Source organism: Engraulis encrasicolus, chromosome 9, assembly GCF_034702125.1.
Source record: "Engraulis encrasicolus isolate BLACKSEA-1 chromosome 9, IST_EnEncr_1.0, whole genome shotgun sequence".
In the NCBI taxonomy this organism is placed as follows: domain Eukaryota; kingdom Metazoa; phylum Chordata; class Actinopteri; order Clupeiformes; family Engraulidae; genus Engraulis; species Engraulis encrasicolus.
Genome location: NC_085865.1, coordinates 44301378 through 44324725, shown reverse-complemented (window position 1 = coordinate 44324725; position 23348 = coordinate 44301378). Strand labels below are relative to the sequence as shown.

Below are 23348 nucleotides of genomic sequence, written 5' to 3'. Positions count from 1 at the left end.
TGTCCAACACCTGCGCCGCTGGAATGCCCAAGTACTTATCTTAGATATTCATTCTACATTAAACAATATTACTGTGTGAATATAATGCAAAAGACAAACACAAATTAAGACATACTATAACATTTATTTATATACAATATTATGATAACTGATTATTTATGATGACTGGTAAGATCAGACATCTACTTCCCTCAGGATGGGTGTCTGTAAGTTCATCAAGCACACACACACTTTCCAGATCTTGTTTCCATGTTTCTTGTACTGATGTGGGATCTCTTTTAAAATCCGAAATGTTTTCAGGCGCTGAATAGAACGTTCCACATGGACTCTGGCACTGGCAATCAGTCTATTATACTGAACTTCCTGCAATGTGAACTGTCCATCGACAAGGAATGTGGGGATGTTGAGGGAAACACCTTCGGGCAAAATGTCGCGGATGGTGAAGCCCTTGTCAGCCATCACCATGTCCCCTGGAACAAGTTGTTCCAGCACTCCACTGTCAGCTGTTATGGCTTTGTCGGATATGCTCCCACCATACAGTTCACTAACAAACGTGATAACTCCATTGGGCGCCACACCGACCAGAGCCTTAAGTGTGGTGCATCCTTTGTAATGGCTGTACAGCTTACTTTGGTCCTCAAGGCTTTCGGTGTTGCAGACAGCCACTTCAGTGCAGTCAAGCACAATACGGCAGTTGGGGAATGGGAGGAAGCACTCTGGCAGGGAGGTTTGGTTTTTGAAACGGGAAGGGATGTTGTTTTCCATCATTCCAACGTACAAGATGTCATAAAGGGCACTGGAGATGGTCATAAAAATATTGGTGACTGTGGTTCGACTGCAGTTAAATCTGGTGGAGAGGTCTTCGATCCCACAATTCAGCCGGAGCTTCATCAGAGTTAACAGCAATTGATCAATTAGTGGCATACTTTGGACAGTCCAATCATAGTGATACTTGAGGGGAAATTTGGAAAGAAGGGCATATAGAAAGAAAACTGTGGCAGCATCAGGCATGCCTGTGTAATAAATGACTTTGCGGGGCACAGAGGATATTTGGTCGAAAGAAAATGTTTGCTTATGATTCTGTAGTTGTGCATGCAATCTTAAATTTTCTTCTTTCAGTTGGGCATTCTCCATTTGCAACAATTCGGTTGATCGTTGAACTTCAAGGTGGCATGAACCTGCCTCTGCCTCGTCTTCCTCTTCCTCAGTGACAGGGAGTGTCTTCAGTCGTTTGGATGGCTGTTCAATGGACTGAAAAGCCTTTCCCTCGTTCCATGCAAATCTTGTGGGTCCGGCTGCCTTTCCATTCGGGAAATGCCACCCGCAGATCCTGGTATTAGGAGTTGGAGTGAAATTGTCACGTCTGGGGGGAAAAAGACACACGCACATAGAAACTGTCATTAGTATATTGCATCACAGACTCCCCCATCATCTCTAGTCAACTTTGACCGGTGTAAAATACTATCTTGGGCCGTAACAACTGGCGACTGCAGATGTTAGAAGCAATGGTAATTGGTCGTAAGTAAATGTCACTTTTAAACTGGCATCTTTCCTCTTTTACTATTATTGTTGTTTGAAGTTGTTATTGGTCTTGCATTTTCCCTCTTTTCTTTCCTGAAGTTGTTGTTGTTGTTCTTCTTCTGCATTTATAAGCCAAGTATTTCGCGCATTACCGCCACCATCTGGACAGGAGTGAAATAGCACAATTTCTCCTGGGCGTCCAAAGGGACACAACATTACTGTGATGACTTAAAAACACAATTATGCCTGTTTCTTCTCCCCTTAAACACACACACACACACACACACACACACACACACACACACACACACACACACACACACACACACACACACACACACACACACACACACACACACACACACACACACACACACCTCTGCATAGGTTTAGGCTATGTCTGTTTTTTCTCCCCTTAAACACACACACACACACACACACACACACACACACACACACACACACACACACACACACACACACACACACACACACACACACACACAGACGGCATAGTAATAGGTTGGGTTGCACTGGTGCTGTGACCTGCATGGGAGTGAGGTTTAGGGGGGTGAGTGTAGAGGCCAACTAGCAGAGTGTGCCGTGGAACGTAAACCTCCCTCCCAAAGCCTCAAACAGTATCCGTTTTTTGGACAGCATCCGTAGCGTTGGGTTATTGGACTAGTCCTTTTCCAGTGGTATCGTGCTGTGACTCCCATTGCTTCTGCATAGGTTTAGACTATGTCTGTTTCTTCTCCCCTTACACACACACACACACACACACACACACACACACACACACACACACACACACACACACACACACACACACACACACACACACACACACTCACTTATGTATACCACTCTAGTTTATTTAAGTAGCAGTAGGCTATTTCCTTTAACATGCCAATAGGGTAGGCCTAAGCTTTTTTATTGGTTAGAATCCTCTAAAATAGCATTGCCATATGTTCTACTTACCAAACTTTTTAAAAGAAGGTAGCATTGTTACACTAGAAAACTTGCCAATGTTGGTTATTATGCCTACTGCAGGAGGGCCTTCTCATTAAACGTAACACGCGCGCCATCTAGCGTGCAAAATGAAAATGGAGTCAAAATCAATTCTGTTGGAAAAAGAAGTACATACTTGTAAAAACTGAAATAGTTTTTTACTGCGGACTCTGGCATAAAATATGATATGCACTCGCATAAAACACTCTATTGTGTGATTACATACGCCTGAATGATAATGAATAATTAATTTATCATGTCACATATATTTCCAAATGTAAAGAACTAAACACCTGGATTTTTAAAGAAATGAAGTCGGATAGGCCTAGACAACTTCATTTCTGGCAGTGACTCCGGCGCATGGCATATGAAGCAACAAACAAATGGCGAGCGATGCGTTTCTTTTGCTTTTTTATTGAGGCTGGTTACTGTTTAACATCCCCACCCAACTTTCAGTTTGTTTAGTAAATCGATCTAATGACAGGCCCCCTCGCGCCCGCAAATGTGTGGCTGAATGAATTGTTGGCTACATATTTGCACCAGTCAATCTGCCGTACACTGTCTCGAAGGCTTGAAAATAGAACTTATATCCTATCCTGACATAACCCGGGTGGATTCATGCACGTAGGCCGTAACAAAGGTAAGAAATATCCGCTTCCTATTCAAACTAAGTGCAAGTCATGGCTAAAAATAATCACACGGTTTCTGGCTTGTTGGGAGAGTGTAACCGTGCGAAATATAGGCTATGTCTACTTTATTAAAGTTGGTGACTTTAACATCAAAGCCAGATTCCTTCCTGGCGCACCACGTGATAATTGGCTACTGTATCGAAATAGGGTTCATGTTACTTTCTGTCTTCTTCACAAGGTAGGCAAGTGAAGGGTGTGTGGTAGGCTACCATAAAATTTACTTCCGTTTTCGCAACAGCCGATGGATATCCATAGCCAATCTTCTAAGAAACACCAGAGCAAAGCATTTAGCGCATAGCGTGCTGTAGGCCTAATGAAAGACTCTGCGCAACAGTGTCATGAATTTCCCTGCGTAATGGTGTGCAAATGGTATTGTAATGTTTAAATGGATGTATGTAAAGACAGAATTTGCAGTGTCCTGCAATAGCCAATATAATAGTTCAAAGAGTCGCAGATTTGTATATGCCATGTCACTGGGTGAAAAAAAAGAACTTTTCCCCCTCTGAAACGTATTGCACTTTTTGTTTTTGAGAAATATAGCCTCCTCCTCCCCTAGTCCAGGTGATGTTTTTAAGAAAATACCCCCTCACCCCTTCTACTATAGGCTATTAGGCTACTAGTACTACTACTATGCTACAATACTACTATGTTACATGATGGTTGTGCTCCATTTATTATACCATGGAATCCTATTTGAGAGGCCCCTGACACCATCAATGCCCCATCCACTGTATCAAATAATAAAGATATTTGGACCCCCCATGCATCTTTTGGTCATAGTCTTCATAACAGATGCAGAGTATCCCCTTTTTTAACCTTGTTATTATTACTAGCCTACTGACGTAACAATAATAGCCTAATTATTATAATTTTTAAGCAGCAAACGAAAATAGAACAAAGGTAAGCAAGATTACAGCAACCCCAACCTCTGCACCATATTCCATTTGGCTCTCTAATTTGTCCTCTGCCAGCTATTTTTCCAGCGATGTTTCCTGTAACCTACAAAGCAATACTAGGGCACATGACTTTTTATGGCCATGTATTTATGTGTTGTATGGATGCACCGTAGGCTAAGCCAGCCAGACACTTCCGCCTCCAGTCCAGGGCCCCTGCTCAGGTTTACTAGACCCTATATCCAGTGGAGGGGAACAACAGGCTCCCAATTCAAACACTGTTTAGGTGTGCATTATCAACATTTGTGTTGCCTGTTGTCAACTTTTTGTGAAGACAGTATTTACTTCCACCATCGATTTCAAGCACATGTTTAAGTTTCATGATTGCACACAAAACGTCTATGATGAAGTGTCACCTTGAGCTACTGTATGTCACCCAATATATATATATATATATTGCCGGTTCGACTCCCAACCCGCCAGGTTGTTGAGGGGAGTAATTAACCAGTGCTCTTCCCTATCCTCCTCCATGACTGAGGTTACCCTGAGCATGGTACCGTCCCACCGCACTGCTCCCTTGGGGTGCCATTGGGGGCTGACCCTTGCACAATTGAGGCATAAATGCAATTTCATTGTGTGCAATGAGCACTGTGTGCTGTCAAGTGCTGTGTCACTATGACGATGGGAGTTGGAGTTTCCCAGTTGGGCTTTCACGACTTTCTCTTCACATATCACACTCGTCTGATACTTTTATCCAACGGTACTTAAGTCTAGGATTTTGGTCACAGTCCCAGGAGCCAATGTGGTGTTAGGTACTCCAGCAATGGATTCAGGCACTGAGCAGAACACCCATATTTTTACTAGTATACAATTCGAACCTTCAACCTTTTGATCACAATTCACCAGACCATCTGAATAACCATTAGACCACAGCTGCCCAGTTGTATTACGTAATAACCATTAATTAATTAATTCAATCATTAATTATTTAATTAGTAACCTGTTAAGACACAGCATTATACATTTGCTGTTACCAAAATGGCTATGACCAAGTCGTAGTGCATTACTACTGGTACTGTGTTATGTCATAGTAGTGTAGAACTATGGTAGTTAACTTTTCAATGACTATTACAGCGTTCCACTGGTGGAACAGCGTGCATTATGGGACTACATATTGCATAGGCCTTTGCAATGATGTCAGCGTTCTTTCAGAATCAAAATGTTCTGTTCTGAAATGGTTTCACAAGTGGTTGTTCAAGAAGCTTGCTTGTAGTTCTTGGAGTGAGATAGATATGTAGTTCGTGCAGATGATTATCAGGACAAGGTAGTATTTTGGCCAACCGATTAGATTTTTATGGGCCATTAACACATGGGTCTATAAAACTTAAGTTAGTTGTTTGTCTAGTTGGAGTGAAACCATTGATATCATTAAAACAGTCCTTTTGAAATCATTAAAATACATGGCATTTCATCTTAAAGAGGGAAGATAAAAGACTGTAGATGTTTTACCTTATCAGTAACAACGCACACGTTTCTGGTCTCTAAGCCACCTATATTCCTGTGTTCACAGCACCTTGTTGATTGGCTTGAAATGTTTAGATCTGCTGACACGTTTCTCATTCATAAGCCCAGGTATACAAGCACAGAACACACAGGAAAATTATGTTTTTATGAGGACTTTTCCCAGTTTCCATCTATAGTCAAATACCCCAAGCTTATCTCACAAACACACCGTCCCCATGAGTAAAGCCAGAAGTCCAAAATAGGAGTCTGAAATCCCCTGTCCTGAAATTGCCCTTGGCACCAACAGTATGATGAGACAGAAGTGGTTGCTATATTTACCCATGGCCACTTGTAAAACAAGCACCTTCTACCTAAAAAAGCAAAGTCATCATCAACAACACAAACACAGATAATGCAATATGTAAGGTAATAATTGACCACATTTAACACTCCTTTTTGCTAGTTTTGGTATGGCGTCATGTTTACTGTCGACACTACCTGTTAATAGTTGTCAATCAAGACCTACGTACAAGTAAATCTTTTACTAATGGCTCAACAATTAGGAAAAAAATGCATTATCTATCTTGGGATATTGTTGTGCTGATAAATGTGGATAAGCAAGAGATAAAGAATATGTGTGAGAGTCAAGATCAGGGCTGGACTGGTTGAGAAATAGGGCCCGGGCACTTTTGGCTTAAAGGGGCCTCTCATAATAAGCGGCACAGAACTGACTTACCAGTGGCCCCGGCACCCTTGTGAGCCCCTATATTCAGAAATGTAAAAAAATTATATATACATATATAGTTTTAAACATTTCTGAAAATAGAGGCCCACAAGGGTGCAGGGCCCACCGGGAAATGCCTGCTATGCCATATGGCCAGTCCATCCCTGGTCAAGAGCCCTAAAGGTAAGCAGTCCTCCCTGACATCCCTCGACCAGGTAAAGCTCCTCCCTGCCCCGGGCTTGACAAATCAGCGCCGGTCCACGCCGGTGGCGGTGGGGTAGAGATAGCTAGATGTGCAACCTCAGGTCACCTCAAGCATGCTAAAGAAGCCCTTGTCAGGGCCCTGTCAGTCTGTCTAGTCAGCCAAGCGAGCAAGAGGGCTTTTTGCAGAGACCATATAGTCTGCGGGCAGGTATGAAGTATCCGCCAACGTCTCTCTCCAAATCCCTGCTGGACATGGAGGTGGCCAATTACTCAGAGGGTCTGGATCCCACATACAGCACGCTGGGCTTTGAGAACGCAGAGGTGCTCTATGGAGGGGGTGAGTGGTGGTGGGCCGCCGGGGTGGGGAGGGTGGTGTACGTAGGAGGTGGTGATCATTCATTTCACATAGGCACGCAGCAATTCTGTAGAGCTAACTCAACACTCATAGAGTCGGAATGAACACCTGCAATGTTGGTGCTAGTCTGTCAGAGTTGAAAATGTTGTGGTGCAAGGGAAGGAGGGAGGGAGGCAGCAGCCATCAGCCATTTGCCTGTGTGATGGGCCGTGTCCTCAACCAGAGGTGCTGATGGTTAATTAGTCAAAAATGTTGCTGGACAGTAGGCCAGGGGAACCGGGACTCCTCACGCAGAGTGGCAATTGACTGTGAATCAGGACTGAGGTGAGGACTGTGCTGTAATGTCGTGGGTGTGCTGCTGGTGGATATTTATAGGGCATGTGTTTGCATTTGCATGACAGGTATGGTGCGATCTCCGTGAAGCATGTTGTCAGCTTATTCTCGGTGGTGTTTCTACTTCTACTTTTTTCAGGCTTTACCCATAATCAGGAAAGTTGTTGTGTTTGTTTGCTTGTATAATGAGAACTGAACGAGGCAAGGTAAAGTTTGGGAAAAGATCAGTGTTGACTCTAAGAAGTTGTATTCCACTCTGTCTCGCTCCTGGCTGGTGGCATGAGGGCTTTTGTACTTTGTAAGTGGATCTTTTCAGGAATGGTTGAATAATTTCCTCTCCATTAAGCCAAGGCAGGTAATGATTTACCTCAAATTCAAAAAGTTGCCATTTAACTCAGTTCAAAATGTAACATGTGGTTTCCTGTGTGGTGTCACTGCTGTCACTGACCCTGCCATCATTTGGAATGCTGACTAGAGATACTTTTCTCAAAGATTCTGAAGAATTCTCCTCAAAAGGAAAGTCTTTCCTCTGTATATTATCCTTTCCCCCAGTAGGCCCTATACTTTCTTTATCATCATGACTACTCAAAATTTGATGTGAAAAATGCAGAGCCCGTGGTTTCTCTTTGGGAATAAATTGGCCTTGTTATCTTTACAGTCTTTATAGCACACTGGCATCCCTTGTGATAGAGAGAAGTCATAAAATAGCATGAATGAAGAAGTGATCAGAAGGCATACTGAGTGCTGTCACTTCCAATCAGGGCTTCTCAGAGAAAAAAAAAGTAAAGGAAAAAAACTAGGTTGAACAGCAACTATTTGTATTATTAGCCCTTGAATTCAAACCCAGCCTTGTGTATGGCTATGGCAGTTGTTATGCTGTCGGTTTATATTGAACTTGGAGATAAGACTGACATTGCCGGTCTTGTTCAGAGATAAACAGCCTTTGCGATAAAGACAAGCCAAACGTTGTGGCCTCCTTAAGTTAAGATTTGACTTGGGAAGATACCGCTATGTATTTTACTTTGTGTTCCCTGTTGTTTGTGGCTCGTAGAGTCGTGCATATACACTGTAGTCAAGTCAAGTCAAGTGTACTTTATTGTCAAAAATCTATGTAACAAGGTTAGCACAGAATTTGCGTTTGACCAGTCTCCAATGTGCAGTTTAACTAAAAACATTTAAATAAGACATTGATGATAATCTCTCTCTCTCTCTCTCACACACACACACACACACACACACACACACACACACACACACACACACACACACACACACACACACACACACACACACACACACACACACACACACACACACACACACACACACACACACACACACACACACAAAGTACTTGTGTTTTCTTGATCCCATATTGATTGCATTCAGATTCCATCTCAAAAGAAGTTTCAAATGATTGTGTGTCTATCTCTGGAGGTTCAGCTCCTTCCTGCCTTTGACAATCGGCAATGGACTCTAAAATATGTAACACAAAGAATATAATTAAGCATAATGTAACAGCTGGTAGCAATGCTAATTTTGAAAAAAAGAAACGGCACAAAATGTAGTCTTATTGGTGAAAGCTCATTCATCAACAATAGGGGCCGTGCAAATGAAGTTATGGGTTATGCTGAATCATAAAAGAGGTCGCACTCCACGCGCATTAAAAATAGCAACAGCACACGCCACGTCTCCATTGAATATCTGTCTTGAAGATGAAAAAAACACACACCGGATAATCCTAATTAAGTCTGTCCTACATAACAAGTAGGAGATTTCAATCAGCTCGCGACATAAAGAAGAAGGCGAGAGGTCCCCCGTCGCTATTCTTTTGTTGAAATGTTATGATTTGGGATGCACAAAGGAATGATTGATTCCTCCCGCCCCCCTGTATCGTAACAGAGGGGTGCCGGTCTCTGATTACACAAGAGGGCCCCTGCTCTTTTCTCTTCTTTTTTTTTTTGGTTCGAGACCCTTTGTTCACGTATGCAGAACTCCCTTCATTGAAATCGTCGGCTATACCCAATTAGCCGCAGTGACTGTGAAGAAGACAGGCAGCTCAGTTTGACAGACAGACCGACATCCACCTAAGTTGCACCGCGGCGGTGTGGTGCTCTTCCATGAGTGTTTCACAGAGATACGGTGTGTGTGTGTGTGTCACGCTAATAATGATAATGCAAAGAAATAATGCTAGCATGCTGCTGCTAGGGTTGTATGGTGATAGTAGGGGCTGCTTGCAGTGGACACTTGGAGATATCTGATCAGGCCTTATGTGTTGTCTTTGTGTGTGTGTGTGTGTGTGTGTGTGTGTGTGTGTGTGTGTGTGTGTGTGTGTGTGTGTGTGTGTGTGTGTGTGTGTGTGTGTGTGTGTGTGTGTGTGTGTGTCTTTGTGTGTGTGTGTGTGTGTGTGTGTGTGTGTGTGTGTGTGTATGTGTGTGTGTGTGTGTGTGTGTGTGTGTGTGTGTGTGTGTGTGTGTGTGTGTGTCCATCTTTGTACACCATCCTGTGTGTGTGTGCGTGTGTGTGTGTGTGTCTGTGTCTGTATGTGTCTGTATGTGTGTGTGTGTGTGTTTTCATCTCTGCTTTACAGACATCATGCCGGCCGATCCCAATATGAACCCGGGGGATAATGGGCTGAACTCCAACTGTGCCATCTGCGGGGACAAGGCCACTGGCAAACACTACGGGGCGTCCAGCTGCGACGGCTGCAAAGGGTTCTTCAGGCGCAGCATACGCAAGAGCCACGTCTACTCCTGCAGGTCAGAACCACACACACATCTGAGACATGCACACAGTTTTGCACGTGCACGCGCACGCACGCACGCACGCACGCACACAAGCACACACACACACAAGCACGTACACACACACACACACGCGCACACACACACACACGGACACACACACACACCATACATCAATACATAAAGAATGGAACATGTATACCTCAAAATATGGTGCTAACATACAACATGTTGTCATATTCATGATAGAATTGAACATTCCACACTTGTTATTTTGTGTTTTTGTGTCTACCTGCAGGTTTCATATTTTTATATTAGGCTGATGAGAGTTCAATGCCACACACACACACACACACACACACACACACACACACACACACACACACACACACACACACACACACACACACACACACACACACACACACACACACACACACACACACACACAAACTATAGTAATGTATGATGCTGCTATCTGCCTAAAACAGCGACACTTGGAACGGTCAAATCCAAGGCTGTCTCCACACAACCCATATTCCCAATATTAGCTAGCATCCAGAAGTCTCTGTCAACACAAACCAATGTTTAAACATTTACTAATATAAACAGTGTAGTATAACAAAACAATGACAGGTCAAAAGGATTTACACAGTCAGTCGCACACATAACCCAACCAGGGCTGATAAGCACGGAGGAGGGCGTGTCACCTCTGGACTACATAGGTCCTCAGGTTTTTACACGCCACACGGCTGTCAACTTTTAATGGCTTCCACAAACACACACTGACATACACTGGTGGGGATTTCCTGCTCCCTCACCGTGCTTCTCTTCGCTTCTCTTTCTCTCTCTGCCGTTTCGCAGGTTCAATCGCCAATGTGTTGTCGATAAAGATAAGAGGAATCAGTGTCGCTTTTGCCGCCTACACAAATGCTTCCGAGCAGGAATGAAGAAAGAAGGTAATTTAAAGTCACGTTGTCAGTTTTAAAAGAAAAATCTCTCAAGAATAGACCAAACACACACACACACACACACACACACACACACACACACACACACACACACACACACACACACACACACACACACACACACACACACACACACACACACACACACACACACACACACACACACACACACACATCCACATTGTAACACACCACACATCAACCCATTTCTGTTTCTCTCTCTCTCTCTCTCTCTCTCCCTCTCTCTCTCTCTCTCTCTCTCTCTCTCACACACACACACACACACACACACACACACACACACACACACACACACACACACACACACACACACACACACACACACACACACACACACACACGCTGTGCCATATATACTCTGTGCGAATGAACAACATGAACAACACAAAAAGGTTACAAGGTTGGAGAGTGTGTGACATGTACACAGACAAGACTTTACAGGTACACCTTGATTTGTTCAGAAAGACAGAAAGAGAGGAGGGGCGTAGATAGAGAGTAGAGAGAGAGGGTGAGAGAAAAATGGAAAGAGTGAGATAAGGAGAGAGAGAGAGAGAGAGAGAGAGAGAGAGAGAGAGAGAGAGAGAGAGAGAGAGAGAGAGAGAGAGAGAGAGAGAGAGAGAGAGAGAGAGAGAGAGGGAGAGAGAGGAGAGAGAGAGAGGAGGGAGAGAGAGAGAGAGAGAGAGAGAGAGAGAGAGAGAGAGAGAGAGAGAGAGAGAGAGAGAGAGAGAGAGAGAGAGAGAGAGAGAGAGAGAGAGCAACTGCAATGGTGGCCAGCCATAAACGAGACGTTGATTACACAAGGAATGTGCTGTTTATTGGAAGGCTAACCTTGGCAGTGCTGGTTTATGATGGGCGATCATGTGCTTTCTCCTTCAACCCTGCCTGGTGCTCAGCGAACGAACATGTTGTTCTGGGCAGGGATTGGTTAAACTTTTACCTCTCAGTCTCTCACTTAGACCTCTTAACAGCCACAAGCAGGTTTGTCCAGTTTCAGAAGTAAGAAATGACTCATTTATGACTGAAAGAAAAGAAAATGCATGGGAGATTAGATAGATAGATAGATAGATAGATAGATAGATAGATAGATAGATAGATAGATAGATAGATAGATAGGTAGATAGATAGATAGATAGATAGATAGATAGATAGATAGATAGATAGATAGATAGATAGATAGATAGATAGATAGATAGATAGATTAGGTGTGTGTGTGTGTGTGTGTGTGTGTGTGTGTGTGTGTGTGTGTGTGTGTGTGTGTGTGTGTGTGTGTGTGTGTGGGTGTGTGGGTGTGAGACGTATGTGATTGTGTGTGACTTAGGCAGAGATTTATAGACAGAAAGACACAGAGAGGTCGAACGACAAAAAAGAGAAGGTGGAAAGAGAGAGAGAGAGAGAGAGAGAGAGAGAGAGAGAGAGAGAGAGAGAGAGAGAGAGAAAGAAAGAGAAAGAGAGAGAAAGAAAGAGAGATGTGATGTAAATAAAAACAAAAACAAGCCAAACACAAATCCTGTTTTTTTAATGGAAGATGTGCTTCTTGCTGGATGTCATCATTACATGTTTAATCAGCTGATTGCTGCTATCTCCTCATCACCAGGCAATGGAATGACAGCACTGACACTGCCACATGTCACATCTCTCTGCTTGGTCTATTATGTAGACTAGACTTCTCATCTATGCCCTTGGGGAGGAAAACAAGCCCGTTCCATACTGACAGTTAAACTGTACAGCTAATCAGCAATCATCTCTGGCCATGATTATCTTCCTAATCAGTGTGTGTGTGTGTGTGTGTGTGTGTGTGTGTGTGTGTGTGTGTGTGTGTGTGTGTGTGTGTGTGTGTGTGTGTGTGTGTGTGTGTGTGTGTGTGTGTTATAGCGGTACAGAATGAAAGGGACCGCATCAGCTCGAGAAGAAGTCTACCAGAGAGCAGTGATCTGCCGCCCATCACTTTACTAGCTCAAGCAGAATCCCTTTCACAGCAGGTAACACACACACACACACACACACACACACACACACACACACACACACACACACACACACACACACACACACACACACACACTGACCAGCCTTCTAATAATTTACTGAAACAAGCAGAATCACACACACACACACGGACACACACATTTAGACTTGCCTCCCAGTAAACACACACACGCGCACACACTGACCATCCTTCCAATAATTTACTCTCTGAAGCAGAATTACACACGCGGCACAACAACAACAGATGACAGAAGACATGCACAGAAAGTATATGCATGCACATTAAACACACACACACACACACACACACACACACACACACACACACACACACACACACACACACACACACACACACACACACACACACACACACACACACACACACACACACACACACACACACACACAGACACAGACACACATTCAATTTATAGATTCAGAGGTTATGATAATGCCAATCAGTGAATGCATCAAAAGTGAGATCACCATAAAAAGTTTTTCAATTTACTTTATCGTTAATGACCAATTCTGATTGCTCAAAGTGTTGTTTTGTGTCAAAAATCTACAAGCAACATTAATATTTTGTCAGCGGCACACAGCCACACACAAACCAGGGCGAAATTAAAAGGCTATGATTATGGTACAAAATGTATGTATGCGATGATTATGATTATGTCAATCTGCGAATGCATCAAAAGTGAGACAACCATTAAATAGTTTTTCAATTTATGTTAACATTAATGACCAATACTGATTGCTGAAAAAATAGCTTTTGTCAGAAATCTGTGGTCCAAACCACCCTTTTTTTGCCAGCAACACACAGACAGACACATCAGGGGGAAACTAAAAGGCTATGATTTTGATACAAAATGTATGTATGCATTGCAATGATTATGATAATATGTCAATCAGTGGATGCATCAAATACGAGATCGCCATCAAGTTAATTTCCAACTTACATCATTAATGAGTAACACTGATTGCTCAAAGTGTTGTTTTGGGGCATGTGGGACACTGGGGACATTAAGAAGTTATGGGATTAGGGTGCAAACTGTGTGTACATGTAATATCTAATCATTATGATAATGCCAATCAGGAAATACAGTCCCAAGAAAAAGTTTTTACACCCTTTGAAATTTCTTACCTTTCTGTTAAAATTGGTCATAAAACATGGTCTGATCTTCCTGGAAATCACAAGAAGTAACAACCAGAGTCTGCTTTAACTAATTCAACCCCAACATTTACAAGTTAACGTATTTTCATTGGCCATAAGATGTAAACATTCACAGGACAGCAAGGCATAAGTAAGTACACCCTAGCATTCAATTGGTTTTAATCCCAAGTTAGGCGCAATAACCTCAACCAGATGTTTCCTGTAGTTGCAGATCAGATTAACAAAACAATCTGGATGTATCTGGTCTCCCTCTTCTTTAGAAAATGCCTCTCGTCAGCAAGGTTTGTGGGATGTCTGGAGTGCATAGCTTTCTTGACTTCATGCCATATAATCTCAATTGTTTTTTTGTCAGGGCTTTGACTGGGCTATTCCAGAATGTGCATTTCATTATTATGAAGCCATTCTAAAGTCGATTTGCTTCTAAAGTATGGGTTGTTGTCACATTTCAGCACCCATCCTCTTGTGTGCTTCAACTGTGTGACAGACAGATCTCACTTTGTTTGTAAAATATCTCAATAAACTTCTGAGGTCGTTGTTCCACTGATAATAGCAAACTGAAAAGGGCCTGAGGCAGCAATGTAGCCGTATATAATGATGCTCGCCCCACCATACTCAAAGGTGGAGATGATGTTTTGGTGAAGGTGTGGTTCTCCAGTTCTCCTCCAAACATGAAATTGTGTGTTCCCCTGAACAATTCAACTTTGGTTTCAACGTTGGTAAACAGAATATTTTGCAGTAATTCTATGAAGCATATAAATGCTTTTTCGCAAACCTCAAAGGTGCAGCAATATTTTTTTGGTCAGGAACCCCATTAATTTAAGATTGGCAGAATGAATCCCATTTTTAGCTATTCTTGGTTACATCTCCTCTTCTGAGTATGGTGGCGGGAGCATCATTATATGCGGCTTCCTTGCTGTCTCAGGTCCTTGACAGTTTGCTATTATCAGTGGAACAATGAACTCAAATTTATTGTGATATTTTACAGAAAAAACGTGAGGAAGTCTGTCACACAGTTGAAGCACACAAGAGTATGGGTCCTGAAATGTGACAACAACCCATACTTTAGAAGCAAATCGACTTTAGAATGGCTTCATAATAATGAAATACACATTCTGAAATAGCCCAGTCAAAGCCCTGACAAAAACAATTGAGATTATATGGCATGAAGTCAAGAAAGCTATGCACTCCAGACATCCCACAAACCTTGCTAACGAGAGGCAGTTCTCTAAAGAAGAGACAAGATACAAACAGATTGTTTTGTTAATCTGATCTGCAACTACAGTCTGGTTGATGATATTGCAACTAACTGAGGGTTAAAACCTACTTAACGCAAGGGTGTACTTACTTATGCCCTGCTCTCATGTGAATGTTATGGCCTTATGACCAATAAAATATGATAACATGTAAATGTTTGGGTGGAATTAATTCAAGCAGACTCTGATTGTTCCTTCTTGAGATTTCCGGGAAGATCAGACCATGTTTTATGATCAATTTTGACAGAAATGTAAGAAATTTCAAAGGGTGTACAAACTTTTTCCTGGGACTGTACATTAAAATTGAGACCGCCATAAAATGCTGTATGTTATTCATTTACAACATTAAGGACCAATGGTGATTGTTGTTTTGAGGTCTTGGTACTACCAGATTCAGTGTACATGGCATTTCGCACGAAGCCCCATGATGAATATGTTAATGTTTATGATTACTGAATTTCAGTAGTATTTCTTGTAATTTGCACAAGTTCAAGGTCTTTGGGGAGAATCAACGAGACTGCTGAAAAGAGGTGGAAAGCACTGGCTTAGTAACCAGGAGTTAAGACACGTGTTGTGGGATCACTTTTGGGCAAGTAACTGTTAGATGGCATGCCCAAATGTGATCCCGGCTCACCTGTCACTAAGGATTTAGTTCTGCCTCAAAATGAGTTCATGTCTGCACTTTACCTTTGACAGATTCTTGCTCACATTGCCCTTTTCATAAGTTGAAATACTGTACATGTAAACAGTAAATGTAAACAGGTCACTTTTTTGGCAATGATATTGTGGCTGGTGTTGCTTAGGACACTCATAGTGCAACAGGGAAAGCTTAACATTTCCAAACAATCACACTGCTGGCTGATAGTTTGTACATTATTAAATAATTTGGGAATCCTTTTGTGCCAATAAGGAAGCCGGCATGCTGTCTCTCAGACTTTTTTTGGATTGTGTAGCTTTTTGACATCCCCTTGCCCAGGGGTGCCAAACGCAAATCAAAATCAAAATCTGGGATGAATTTGTGGCCCGAACTCAATATTTACTTTTATGAAAATTAACACTTACATTTCATAAACACTTGTTCCCATCACATATGACATACCTGCACATATTCTGTTGTATATGAGAAGGAGTAGAGATCACTACTGATGCACTTGTACGTATGTGCTGGCCTGGGCACCCTCACAATTTCTGTAACTCACAAAATCTTGTTCAATGGCCATAGATTTTTATTTAGTGAACTGCTCACATAAATGCAGGAGAGTTCAGGCACGACAAACGGGCCAGTAGTATATGAATGGATGACCCTTTTGTATTGACTCTAGCTTTCTTTCTCTCTCTAAGGTGACTTTATTGTGTTTCTGTGTTCCAGATCAGCGGCATCAACCCCACAGTGCCCCCCGATGTCTCAGAGAAGAAGTCGGCCACCATCGCAGACGTCTGTGAGTCTATGAAGCAGCAGCTGCTCGTTCTGGTAGAATGGGCTAAATACATCCCGGCCTTCAGCGAATTGCCACTTGATGACCAGGTAATGGCTGTTATAAAAGCCAAACAGGCCACACTAATGGAGAATGGGGGCTAGCGTTAGCATGGGATCAGATGGGACTTAACAGCAATATTGCAAACATGCTCAGCAAACAGCTGTATATTTACCTGTCTTACAAGCCTCCATCACCCAAAAATAAATGGAACCCAAACAACAAATCCTATATTGATCATAAGCTTGGTCCCAGTCAGATTTCACAAATGCAGTTGAGGTATAATACATTTTCGTAAAGCTTGTGGTTACTTTGTTGATAACCTGTGCATTGCTTCCAGTAGACATCATAGATAGATAAAATTATGTGATGTATGGATAATTAAGATGACTTAGTTTTTGCTCTTTATATTAAAACCTTTACTGATCAATCATCTGTGTCTGTGTCGGTGTGTATGTACTGGTGCGTAATGGATTTTAAATTTGTGTTTTTTTTCCACTAGGTGAGTCTTCTAAGGGCGCATGCTGGAGAACACCTTTTGCTTGGCGTTGCCAAAAGGTCGATACCTTACAAAGACGTCCTGCTCCTTGGTAAATACTACCAATCCCACACACTTGAACAAATATGATACTGTATAAATGGTTACTGTTTCAGACAGAAATGTATTCCTCTCACAAGCTCAATACAGTCCATGTAAATGTGAATTGTTAAATGCATGTATGAGGGCTATATTTCCCCCTATTGCATGTTTTTTCTCATGGATAACGTGTGCCCACAGGTAATGGCTGTGTAATCCAGCGGAACTGTCCGGAGCCGGAGATCAATCGGGTTGCCAACCGTGTCCTGGACGAATTAGTCCTGGCCTTCCAGGATATCCAGATCGATGACAATGAATATGCCGCACTAAAGGCCATTGTTTTCTTTGACCCAGGTAACTACATATTTCCCTCGTCAGCTTGTCCAGTTATGAAACACCATGCTGCCTCCTTTCTTGATACCATCAAGTTACAGTCAGAACACCAGTAACACTGCATTTTCATAGCAGGGTAAAAATGATCTACAAGGTGTTTGGAAACATTTATACTTTAACTCTATATTAAAGCAAGGATGGAGTTGAAAATATGGGTTAGTGGCAAGCAGTTTACAGTGTTAGTGTTGAAATGAAATGTTACTCAGTACATAATGTATACGTACTGTATAACACATGCATGTCATTTTCACTCATTTCTGTATGTTTCTTGCCTGTTTTCCTTTGTGATTTTTGTCTGTAAACTATGAAATGTCACAGTACTGAGTTTCTGTCGTCTTCGTTTTTTGCTATTGCACATTGACTGACGATCGAGCCTGAATATGACAACATGCTACTACATCAATAAATTTCGATTGATTTGATTGATTGACGTCTATCTTGTTTGACCCCTGTGACCCTCCGTCCTGTAGACGCCAAGAGCCTGCGCGACCCGTCCAAGATCAAGACCATGCGCTTCCAGGTGCAGATGAGCCTGGAGGACTACATCAACGATCGGCAGTACGACTCGCGCGGTCGCTTCGGGGAGCTGCTGCTCCTGCTGCCCACCCTGCAGAGCATCACCTGGCAGATGATCGAGCAGCTGCAGTTCATCAAGCTCTTCGGCCTGGCCAAGATAGACAACCTACTGCAGGAGATGCTGCTGGGAGGTGGGTTGAGCTTACATCATAGTACTAATAGATCGGTTTCCCGTTTACAAACGTTCGCAATGTGAGGAGGGGCAAGATGCTAAGCAGCTAACCGTGTAAGCGCATTTTTTGAGTGACAGCAGTTTCCAACAATCAGAGGTTGAAGAGGGATCCCTGGCCATGCATGCAGCCTGGGATTGTTTACAAACGGGAGACCCATGTATACTGGGAGTCAGGTATCCCTTACATAATGCTGAAGTTCATCAAGGTATTATTAGGGTATATATTATCCAGTCTTGGAAACTCGTATATAACATTTTTCAGTTTTCCAGTGGAAAATACCAGAAGGGTGGCGTTCATGTGTCCTTCCCATGTTGGCCTTTGGTATTTACCATAATTCCCAGAGCACATGAATGCACAGTAATAGAACTACTCTTGCTTCTACTGCATAATGATAATAACTGGGAAGAGTGGGTTAACTGGGAGTCAGTTATCCCTTATATAATGCCGAAATTCATCAAGGTCTTCGGCCTGGCCAAGATAGACAACCTGCTGCAGGAGATGCTTCTGGGAGGTGTGTCAGGGTTACATACACAGTAAAAAATGAGGTGTAATATTCAAAGTACTCTAACAGTGGAGGCAAACGTCAGAGCAAAGTTTTGCATATGGCCAGCGTAATTTCAACTCTACAGCAACACGATTACCCCCGCCCTGTCTGCTTCAGATGCCAGGTTTTCAAAGCTTAAAAGGCATTTTTCTGTTTCAATGTTACCATTCTCACTGCACGTTGCCTTTGTAGAGCAGAGATCCATTCATGTTGTGTGGATGCCTGGGTGTCCGACTGTCTGGATCCTCCCTGTGGGCAAACATTGACTTCTTCTTGGGAACTTTGGTTAAATTTTAGCAGTACTTGTCCTGCTCATGTGTGGCCTGAATACTAGCATGGAACTTAGTGCTTACCGGTACATGTAACCCCTTTGTGCAGTGCCTATGTTAAAGCCTCATCGTCACCAAAATTGTAATAATGACCAAGTCTTAATCAGTTACTTATGGCTCTGTCATAGCAATGTTGTTAGGATGTATCTGAGTTTTTTCAGCAAAGAGTGAATGGGCCCGCCAGAGGGCCCAGCTGCACAAAACTAACCCTCAACTGTATTCCTTGAAGGACTCCAATTGACCAATCAAGCCATTCCTGTGTTTGTTGATGAAAGCTTTGGTTGCAGCAAAGCAGAGAAATACAATATTGAGCAGATGTACAGCAGTGACACGTGGATAGGGTGGGGAATAAACACATAACGGAAAAAAAGAAGTCAAATTGTTAGTTTGAAGGGAACAGCCTTGTTCTTTAAAGCTGCAGCATCTGATTATACACCTGATTATAGAAACATTAGAATTCTCTTGATTAGTTGGGTCTGATGTCTTCAGGTAATCAACATTTCTCCCTGATGGTGCTGATGAGTTGAATCAGGTATGCAGCATATAGGAGCATGGTTGCACCCCCTACTGGAAATGCACTGTTAACGTACACGTCAATATTATGAAAGGTTGCAGAACACTAACCACCTCAGCCTGCTGTGAGTGTTCAAAGACAGTAGGCTGCTGTCGAGAGATGGAAATTAGGTGCAGTATGTTGATGATGTTGATGACATAAAGACAGTATGTTGATGATCTTGAGGTCACCATGAATGTCAGTCTTTGTTTTCTTGTTTTTTTTAATTCGTATATATTTTGGACCTTTATTGACAAGATAGCAAATATTTGTACAGAAAATGAGTGGGGCAGAGAGATTAGAGTAGAGGTGGGAAAATTACCCTGGCCAGATTTGAAACTGCATCCCCATGGACACTTTGTCTTTATATGGTGCAGATGCTTTCAGGGCTCTGAATGAACACCAGCCAACTGGCCAAATGCTGGTGAAGATGTAGTCGGGCTGGTTTTTGCTGATGACAAACAAAAGTTAATTTAGAGCACTGGATGCTTTATCATAGTGCAACACTTCTCTTGTTTACAACTAGTCTGCTAAATAATTCAACCGAATCTAACTATTGTATAAATTATATTTTACTGTCCCCTTCACTGTCCTCAGGCTTAACAGCAGAGCAGCCCCACCTGCATCCCACAGGCCATCCACAGCTGACTCAGGACCCCCACACGGGACACACGCTGGTCATCAGCTCCATAGGCTCCATACCCACCCCCGTCCACATACAGCCCATCAGTAAGGCACCACTATTCTTCTTCTTCTTCTTCTTCTTCTTCTTCTTCTTCTTCTTCTTCTTCTTCTTCTTCTTCTTCTTCTTCTTCTTCTTCTTCTTCTTCTTCTTTTTCGTCTTCTTGTTTGACGTCCTCTATTGAAGTACCGTGGTTCGTCTTGAACTGTATAATCTATAATTATTTTTTATGATAAGAAATGTGCTTAAGATATAAAACTACATGATTGAATCCCTTTGTTCTTTTGTGTTGATATTGTTAGTTTCTGTGCATTTTAATTTATGTAGGTGGCACATTAAAATGCTTATACATTAAAACATATTCTATAATTGATCTTTCCTTACCTTCGCCAAGCATGCAGGTTTAATGAGAACAGTGGTTCCGAGTGATGAATAGCAGTCTGCTAAGTGCATTTCGAAACTTTTGATTGGCACCGCACACCATAGCTTGGTGGTGCCGTATATTATTTCCCAGCCACCTCAATCTAGAAGAATGGACCTGCATTTTTGTGTGCGTAATTTCTTGTGAATTTATTACAGCCTGTGATTGAAAAGGTGATGAATGGTAGTTTTCGAAAGTTATAGCTGCTGGATTCCATGCATTTATGTCAAATAATGGCGGCGGGCAGCCTGGCTGAGAGAATTTTAATTTCAGGAAGTTGTAAATATGGTACATTCATATGAGTATTTCAACTGTGTCACACCTTTCAGAGTTTTATCGTTTCTGGTGTTACATTGAGCATTCTCACCTCTATGACTATTTCAGCACAAGGCAGAGGAAACAGGAGATGCATTTAAAGTATTACTTGATAACTAAATACTGTGCCTCTTAACATAGTGGGACATTCTACGCTATTAAAGTGAACTTTTAATGAGTGACATGCATTTTATTCACAGCTACTGCATATTCTTAGATAGGGGGTATTATTATTGTTGTTGTTATCAAATACAATGCCCTTAATGTAGCTTGTTTCCTTACTTACATTTTTATTTACTGAGTTCTGCTTTCTTCTTGAGATGCGGTATGATATTCAGATAGCCTACAATTTTAGAGTGAAACTGTTGTGCTTAGTCTACTGTTTGCTGCTGTAAGTAAACAAGTAAGGATACAAAGGTGGGACAATCAATGAAGTTGACAAGTAAATAAATTAATAGGCAAAAAATTAAGCAAATAAATAAGTAATAAGATAGTAGTTAATTACTGTAAGCAATAGGTTTCTTTTATGGCACCTTATATCTCCGCAATTGACTCTGCCCTGATGAAGGTCATACCTTGGCAGAAACATATTGGCGGTTTTAACATTTCTGTAATAATTTAGCCGTTTAATAAAACTAGTTTTTGGAAGAGTGCCTTGAATACTTCAACTCAAGTACATCTTTCTTGTGTCCTTCCCCAGCTTCGCCAGAGACGCCTATCCCCTCTCCTCCCCAGCAGATGCCCAGTCAGGAGGTTTACAAGGCAGCATCAAGCCCCTCAGTCATCCTGCTGCCTGCTTCCGAACACATGAACAGACAATCACCAGATGCCTCTCTCTGAAGAATCACCTTTCTTTCCTTCTTTCCCTCTTTCTTTCTTTTTTTCTATCTTTCTTTCAAGCTATTTTTAGACAAGCAGATATTATGTTTTCAAATGTGTATATTTTGTTTAGAAAGTGATTTTAGTTTTCATTGGGCCCTGTAGTCTCATGCTGATGCTGGTTTGTTAATTTATCTAAATGCCTCTGGGTTCTTATAGACTACTGTATGTAACATTAAATTTGTGTGACCCTGCTGAAGGTCAGTCACTTGGCTCTAACTAGATCAGTGCGTTTCCGCTGAGCTTTGAAAGCTTCTCGAGGAAGGTTCGCAGTCATTGCGACAGCCATGTTTCAAAGTCTGTAGACTGTAGCCATAAGTGTAATGACTGACGATAGATTTGTAATTTTATCCAACTGTCATTGGCAGTGCCTCCTTATGTCTTTTTGTACAAAATGCATTCTGCTTCATGAAATATTGTGTCTGTCATTTGTAATCTTTATCTTTGTATTGAGTAATTAAGTTATTATAAATGTTTAGACTGATTTTTTTCAATCTTAATTTGTTGTATATACATTTGTGTATTTCTGAATAAAGGGGTGTCTCTGGCAAAATGGTTTGTCAATGGCATGGATGAGTGTTGGGTACTTTTTTAAAAATGCCTTTGTTGATGAGCATTTAAAAAAGCTGTATCCCAGACTATAATGTGTGTTTGTGGTACTATGTATAATACAATCATTCTTAACAAAAATGCACTTAGCAGCTATATAGCTCTGGTCATTACCAGTGCAACTACCAAATTCTTTGGCATACAGTTGTCCTTGGTTATAGTCCTATATATATCCTAATTACTTATGGTAGTTGCTCACTAATATTTTACTGAAAGAATGCGTTTTACCTGTTACACAGATACTATCTGTGTATGTTATAAGTGGGGAGTTGTGTTTTCCCCCCTCTGCATTTTAAAGCAATAGGCATGTGCCATATCGAACACGCGCGTGCCATTACGCACGCGCCAGATACATGACTTTTTGGCGGCTACAACTAATTAATTTGATCTACTACGTTTGTTGTTATCCTGTAATAGCTGACATGCCATATCTCTCC

General features: G+C 42.0%; 1 protein-coding gene across 2 annotated transcripts; it reads left to right on the top strand.

Annotated features, from left to right (window-relative positions):
* The first annotated feature begins 3034 nt into the window (after window positions 1-3034).
* hnf4g (hepatocyte nuclear factor 4, gamma) lies at window positions 3035-22835 on the top strand. Of its 2 annotated transcripts, none has more exons than XM_063206206.1 (10): window positions 3035-3172; window positions 9824-9992; window positions 10842-10936; window positions 12842-12948; window positions 16755-16910; window positions 17363-17450; window positions 17639-17791; window positions 18301-18537; window positions 20603-20734; window positions 22124-22835. In XM_063206206.1, the coding sequence occupies exons 1-10, from the start codon at window positions 3151-3153 to the stop codon at window positions 22261-22263; spliced, it is 1299 nt and encodes a 432-aa protein (XP_063062276.1). In that variant the 5' UTR covers window positions 3035-3150; the 3' UTR covers window positions 22264-22835. The 2 variants fall into 2 exon arrangements, with proteins under 2 accessions (XP_063062276.1, XP_063062275.1); XM_063206205.1 differs by lacking the exon at window positions 3035-3172 and adding an exon at window positions 6615-6882.
* The last annotated feature ends 513 nt before the right edge of the window (window positions 22836-23348 follow it).